We start from the raw sequence: 7,299 nt of genomic DNA, 5'->3' as shown, positions 1-7,299 counted from the left end.
AGCTCCTGGTGCAGGAGATGCGGTTGAGGGTCCCGAGCACTGCCCTTGCCCAGGCTGCCATCATGTTCCTGGCCTAGAGGATCAGCAGCACCAGCTCCATCAGTGCCCTGGGTGAGGTGACCGGGGCCATTGTGGAGGAAGTAGCCTTTGCTATCGGCAACCACTTCCTCATGAGCAGCATGGGTGGGTCCTGCACCCTCTGTCCCCATCGGTGTCCTCTGCAGGGCCTGTGGTGCTGCCCTCCGGCTGTCCCTGCAGCTCTGTCCTGGGAAGCACAAGGAAGGTCCACAGGGCCATCCAGGCTGGGACATCATTTAGCCTAGTGGGACCATATGCCTGACCAACCTCATGGCCTTCTACGATGGAGCCACTACATCAGTGGACAAGGGAAGACCTGCGGATGTCATCTACCTGGACTTCCGTAAGGCCTTTGACATGGTCCCCCACCACATCCTCTAAATGGGAGATACGTTATCTGATGGATGGACTGTTTGTAGGAAAGGAACTGGCTGGATGGGCACAGCCAGGGAGTGGTGGTCAATGGCTCGATGTCTGGATGGTGATCGCAACGAGTGGTGTCCCTCAGTGGTCCATACGGGGACCAGTACTGTTTAACTACTTCATCGACAACACAGTGGGATTGGGGACACCCTCAGCACATTTGCAGATGACACCAAGCTGAGTGATGTGGTTGACATGCCCGAGGGATGGGCTGCCATCCAGAGGGACCTGGACAAGCTCCAGAAGTGGGCCCATGTGAAGCTCATGAGGTTCAACAAGGCCAAGTGGAAGGCCTGCACCTGGGTCAGGGCAACCCTCAGTATCAATACAGACAGGGGGAGGAATGGATCGAGAGCAGCCCTGAGGAGAAGCGCTTGGGGGTGCTGGGGGATGAACGTGTGCGGTGGCAGCCCAGAAAGCCAACCGTATCCTGGGCTGTATCCCAAGAAGTGTGGCCAGCAGGTCGAGGGAGGGGATTCTGCACCTGTAGTATTGTGTCCAGCTCTGTCCTCAGCACAGCCAGGACATGGACCTGTTGGAGCGAGTCCAGAGGAGGCCACAAAAACGATCAGAGGGCTGGAGCACCTCTGCCATAAGGACAAGCTGAGAGAGTGGGGTTGTTCAGCTGGGAGGAGGCTCCAGGGAGACCTCATAGCACCTTCCAGTACTTGAAGGGGGCTTATAAGAAAGATGGGGGCAGACATTCTAGCAGGGCTTGTAGTGATAGGACAGGGGTAATGGTTTTAAACTACAAGAGAGTGGGTTCAGACCAGATACAAGGAAGAAATTTTTTACGCTGAGGGTAGTGAAACACTGGATGAAGTTGCCCAGAGAGGTGGTAGAGGCCCCATCCCTGGAAACATTTAAGGTGAGGCTGGACAGGGAGCAACCTGAACTAGTTGATGTCCCTGCCCATGGCAGGGGGGTGGACTAGATGGCCTTTAAAAGCCCCTTCCCACTCAAACCTTTCTGTGATTCTGTGACTAATCTACCTGGCAACTGGTTTCTCCCCCATCATCCCCAGTGGCCATTGTGCTTGTTCTGTTCCCAGCAGCTTGTCACCTGTCTCTGGATGCTGGGGGTCGAGGGGGAGGCTTGGCAGTGTCACCGTCCTTTGGGAACTTGTTCCCTAAGGGAACTTGTGGTGACCCCAGCTGGCACTGCCAGGCCACAGTGCTCTGCCAGAGCAGGTCTGGAGGGCAGCTGCCTCCAGAAAGCTGTTTGCAACCTGGTCTATCTCCAAGGCTCTGAACCCGCTGGAGGTGGCTCAGTACTGGCACCTCAGCTCCTGTCCTGATCTGCTGCCGCATGTCCTGTCAGGTCCCCCTGCTCAATGAGTGCTGGTGCTTCGCTGCCCACAGCGCTGCCTGCCTCTTCATCCCCATCATGGCCAAATCACACTGTTGGGGTTCACCTTCCAAATGTAAGGTACTGGTTGGGCAGGGGTGGGGAGGAAGTCGAGCTGGGCCATTCCCCTGCCTGCAGTCATCCAACAGTCACATATGTGATGAGCAGCCTTGGTCTCTGCAGCTCCAACTCAGAGCAACAGCAGCAGGAGGAGGATTTACACACTGGGACCCAGCAGAGCTCAGCTTTCCCTTTTGGCCCAGGGAGTCACCCAGCAAATCCATCAGCAAGCACTAGACGGACAAGGGTGCCCACCTGCACGTCTATAGCCTCAGGGTGAAGAACGAACAGAACACACAGGACCTGTCCCACTCCATGAACTCAGTGGAGGGGCAGCGCCAATGCATGCCTGTGGTGGCTGGGACCCCAAGTCACTGGTGCTCCCCAGCCTCAAGGCTCGGAGCAGGTCCCCAGTGCCACCCCAGGCCTGGCAGTTGTGTCCCTTGGAGCGTCACCCTGCTGTGACTGTGCCGCTTTCCATCTTGCCTGTTCTCCATGGTCCACCCGTGCCCCACCTGGAAGGACAGGTGGAACTTGGTGTTGGCACTCAAGCTCTGCTGGATGCCGTCATCCCGAGACCTTGCTCAGCCCGGTCTCCACTGCCTCAGACCCCTACAAGACCTGTGCCAAGACCCACACCGTCGGCATCTTCAAGGTGAGGTGCTCCAGCCTTGGCCATGGTAGCAGGAAGGACTCAGCACCCTTGGGGCTATTCCTCTTGGACATCAGCTCTGCCCATTCCCCTGACCTGTGGGGCTGCTTGTTCCTCCCCTTTCCATTCTGACCTGCCCCATGGAGTCTCTACCCCACAGCTACCTCCATCCTGGGTGCTACTGGGATTTCTGCACCTGTGGTCCAGGGCTGCTCTCGGCCCCTGTCACCACCCTCAGCAGCTCCCCTCGGCTGTTCTTCCAGGAGCTGGACTGAGTGAACCTGCGGGACCATGTGGGTGCTGCTGACCACAGATGCAGACAGGGGGGGCTTCCCATGGAGCGGGTGTCCTTCTCTCCAGGGTGATCACTGAGGCCGGGCTTGTCTCTCTCATTCCAGACTGTCCTAATAAAAATTCTTGGCTGCTTTGGGAGCTGGGGTGACCCTTCTCCCAGCCCTGCTCCTGGGCGATTAGTCTTCCACACGGTCCTGTGCCACACCAAGACTGGGACAGATTCCCAGGGCCAGTACAGCCCTCGCAGCCTTTGGGGTACCTCGAAAAGCACTGTTAGTCCCCTGAAGGCTCTGTTGCAAGAAAAGCCATGTTGGAGCTCCTGAAGTGCAACGGGAGGCACTTTGAAGACACTAAAATTTGCTCGGAGACTCTTGTGAGAGACGTTGGGAGCTCCAGTGCGTGTCAGGAGGGATGTGCAGACCCAGGGGGATACCAAACAGCACTTGGAGACATCTGAGGGAGGAGGATTCTCCCTGGGCATGTCCAGAAGGATCATGGATGTCGCTTGGGTGCTGCCAAAGGGAGTTGGAGGGTCCATATATGTATCACAAGGTAGTGATAGAGCTCTGGGAAGCAGAGATACGCACGTGGGGCCGTTTCAGGTGCACCAAATGGACTCATAGCCCCACAGGCCACATCCCAATGCTCCAGAGGCCTTTGGGGTCCTTCAAAAGGCACTGGCTGACTGGTGTGAAGTACGGAATGGCCCGTGGAGGACACGTAAAGGCACTTCAGAGTCCTCTGGTGGTGTGCTGCAAGGCACCTGCGCAGCACAGAAAGACACACGGAGTCACCAAAATGCACTGAGCTCTGTAAGGATCTTGGAGGCCACCAGGGCCTAAGAGCAAGGCACTGGGGTCCTCTGCACTTGGAGGCTCCTAGGTGTACCCTGAAATGCACTTGGAGGCCCGCAGTGCCCATCAGAGACCACTCAGAGATGACTGGGGATGCCAAAAGGTACTTGGAGAGCCCAAAGAACAGCGGAAAGGTGCTATGATGTCCCAGAAGTGCATTCAAAGGCACGCAAAGACCTCTTGGAGCTCATCTGACCTAGTGGGAGGTGTCCCTGCCCATGGCAGGGGGATTGGAACTAGGTGATGTTTCAGGTCCCTTCCAACCCAAACCACTCTGTGATTCCAGGATCAAGAGGTGCTCGGAGGAGCGTGGGGCAGACTGAAAGGCACTCAGGGAGATGCCGGTGAGAGCCTGGGGACACAGAGCTTCGGGTGCCAGGGGCTGCTGCTTCCCACAGGAGAAAATGTTGCTTTTAGGCGCCCAGCAGGCTCTGGAGCCTGGAGGCTACAGGTTGGATCCAAGTCCCAACCCTCCCTTCTCCTGCCGCTGGAGAAGACAGGCTTCCTGGTGTTGGGGAAGAGTGATGAATTGGCGGTGGCAACCAGGGAGCTGAGGATGTGGGAGCAAAAGACAACATGACACAGCCGGTGCTTTCCAGGCTACTTTAATACTAAGTGAACAGCGTGTGGCTGAACCTCCCAGTTCCGAGGAATCATTCATTGGCAGCCGGTAACCCCATGGCTGCTTCCCCACAAACAGCCCTGCACCTCCCAGAGCCTGCAGACACACGCCTAGTTAAAAAGCAGCTCCATCAGCCCACGGGACATGCCCCGTTTACCAGAACAGTCCCCATGTATGGCCCTGTCCTCACCACAGGCCACTCCTCAGGAACCTGGCATGCCAACTGCAGCCACACGTGAGTCCAGGCAACCCCCAAGGTCCCCTCTGCCTCTCCAGCTGATACCGGCAGTCCCTCCAAGCAGCTGCTGCTTCTCCAAAGATCTGCACTGGGCCCCTCCACCACAGCAAAGCAACAAAACCCAACTTAAAAGAAGCCAACTGGGCAGGTAAACTTACATCCCCAAAAACCAGAACTATCCCCAAAGGCCAGCTGGGGACAGGGCAGCTGTCACTGGCCAGGCCAACAGCCCCATCCTCCAGAGCCATCTCACCAGACATACCCAAACAAACTCAAAGCAAAGCTGGAACAGGACCAGGTCCCCATCAGGACTCGCATGCCACTCCTGTGGTCGGCGGCTCAGTAGGCTGGTGGCTCGGGTTCAACTCGTGTTTCGGGCACAACGGCTGCCTATGTCAGCTGGCAACCTGCAGTGGAGAGGAAAGCATGAGGCTCTGTGCAGTCCTGTGGGGAGCAGCACCCCAAAAGCCCCTCCCCTTGCATCCAACCAGGCATTACACGCAGAGTTCAGAGACGCCAGGGTCACACCTGGCTGGGGGTGACAGTGTTTTTGCCCTGCCTGCCTGGCTGGGACACACACACACGAGAAGATCCTCAGCTCCTCACTCCCAAGAGATGCTCCAAGACTGGAAAAGGCAGCAGGTTGGTACCCACAACATGCAAGGACTCACCCAGCATCCTAAGAACGTGCAGTGCCACTGTGACCTTCGCCTCCTCATGCCCATTCCTGCCTGGCCCATCCTGCCAGACCCACGTGAACCCACTGAAGGGCACAGGGCAGCCTGGGATCACCAACCGGCACCAGAACCGCAGCCACCCATTGGGGTTTGCCTGGACACACTTGGTGAGGAACACGGGGGACCCCAGGCAGTGTCTCTGGCACAGAGTGTTCAGGAGGTCCAGTGCGTTGTGCAGCACTGGAGACTGGGGTGTCTGCTTGGGGACCTCCAGGCACTTGTGCCCTTGCAGCTGTCTGGACAATGGCTTCTCCTTGCACAGCTGCAGTTTCTGCTTCAGGTCGGTGTCCAGCCAGTCCACCCTCACGTGCAGCCCAATGAGCCTCGAGTTCCCTAGGAGAGATCGGCAGCAGCTGGCAGGAGATGCTCATGCACCAGCCCCCCACTATCACCCCGTCCCACCCCACAGCATCTGGTGCAGTGACCCCCATGGGTGATCTGCCGCTGACCCACAGTGTACAAACTGCACAGGATCCTTTCCCCTGCCTCCACATCCTCACGCGGCCACAGAGCAGTTGCTTCTCCATCTCCTTTTACTACCAAGGCGGGCTCGGGGCTGCAAAGCTCAGGGGATTTTAGGGACAGCCTGTCTTTAGGGACAGATGCAAAGACATCAAAGCCAAGCGCCTCTCAGCTGGGGCAGAAATGGGGCCAAATCAGCACTTTGGAGGTTCCAGTCTGGGAAACGTGCCACCTGAGGGCAGTGCAACCATGGGACAGGACACTGAGGGGCTGGGCATCTCCACTGGCAGGGTTTAATTAACTCAGCCAAAGCTCTGGATGCCCTGGACTGGCACTGGTGATGCTCCTGCCCTGAGCAGGCAGATGCCTGAGAGCCTCCAGCAGTCCCTTCACCCCACCAGCATTAGTTCTGTATAAGCAAACCCCCACTGAGGACAGCTGGCCTCCCAGGGGGTGCAGGGAGAGTCTCAAGGCTGAAGTCACGCCAGAGCTGAGCGTGGAGATGGGATCAGGGCCTTGCTTAGAGAGAACAGGAAGAGCAGCCCAAGCAGCATCCCACAGCACCCAGGCTTCCCGCTTACCTTCCATCAGGATCTTCTTGGCCATGGCAGCAGCCCCGTGCGAGCTGTATTTCAGCACAGCGAGCTGGGCCTGCTTCTGGCAGGGGCTGGCATACAGGGTGATGCTGAGGACCCCCTCTGTGACCCACCGCAGCCTGGCCTCCAGCTCTCGCTGGCCCATGGAGGCGGGCAGTCCGTCCACGCTCAGCTCGCGCTTCTCCGTGCTCTTGCAGACCACGATGGCGCAGCCCTCCCGCACCTCGAAGTTGTTGAAGGCAGCGATGGCCTCCTTGGCACCACGCCAGCTGCAGTACCTGGCGTAGGCAAAGCCCCGGTTGAGCCCACTGAAGGTCATCATGAGGCGGAACTCATAGAGCTTGCCCACGCTCTGGAAGAGAGGGATCAGCGCGTCCTCGTCCATGTCATGTGGCAGCTTCTCGGTTTTTTCCGGATGGTGGGGGTCCGCCCACCCAGCCTGCAGGCACACAGCGACACGGTGCGCGTGAACGAGACCCCCCTGCCCGCCGGGCACCCGATGTGCCAGGCTGCCAGGGCACCAGAGAGCTGAGACGCACTCCACACGTACCTGGCGGGGGACCGCCGTATCGCCTCTGCCCGTTGACCTGCACCAGGCTGGTGCCGGTTTCCTTCACCCAAGCAAGCAGGGCCACCTTACTGGCCTCGTTGATACTGCTGGTCCACGCCTGAGGAGGGAGATGAGGTGCTTGTCTGGGCTGTTTCCAGCCTCCCAGCTGGGCCATTCCAACCCCATGACGCACCCGAGCACGTAAAGGAGCAGAAGCTGAGCCCCTCTGCCCTCAGGTCACCTGAGGGGCCCCCCAACACTGCACATCCAAAGGACTACCCCTACCCTTTGGCAGAGGACAGGACACCAGCTGGTCCTCTGGATGCCCCAAAGGTTTTGAAAGCCGAGACACGGGCAGCTGGTGGGTGCTGCAGCACCAAGGTGAC

At 58.4% G+C, this 7,299-nt stretch overlaps 1 protein-coding gene across 1 annotated transcript; it reads right to left on the bottom strand.

The window, feature by feature from the left end:
* Window positions 1-5,162: 5,162 nt before the first annotated feature.
* DND1 (DND microRNA-mediated repression inhibitor 1) lies at window positions 5,163-7,031 on the bottom strand (the record flags this gene model as incomplete). The annotated part of the gene is given in 4 exon segments (XM_010154923.1): window positions 5,163-5,638; window positions 6,349-6,767; window positions 6,769-6,802; window positions 6,914-7,031. Coding segments are annotated over 4 exon segments (1,047 nt in total), but the record flags the coding sequence as incomplete, so codon positions are not given.
* Window positions 7,032-7,299: the final 268 nt, after the last annotated feature.

This window comes from Eurypyga helias, unplaced genomic scaffold (genome assembly GCF_000690775.1).
Source record: "Eurypyga helias isolate BGI_N326 unplaced genomic scaffold, ASM69077v1 scaffold21127, whole genome shotgun sequence".
Classification (NCBI taxonomy): domain Eukaryota; kingdom Metazoa; phylum Chordata; class Aves; order Eurypygiformes; family Eurypygidae; genus Eurypyga; species Eurypyga helias.
This window is presented reverse-complemented; position numbering and strand designations above follow the sequence as displayed.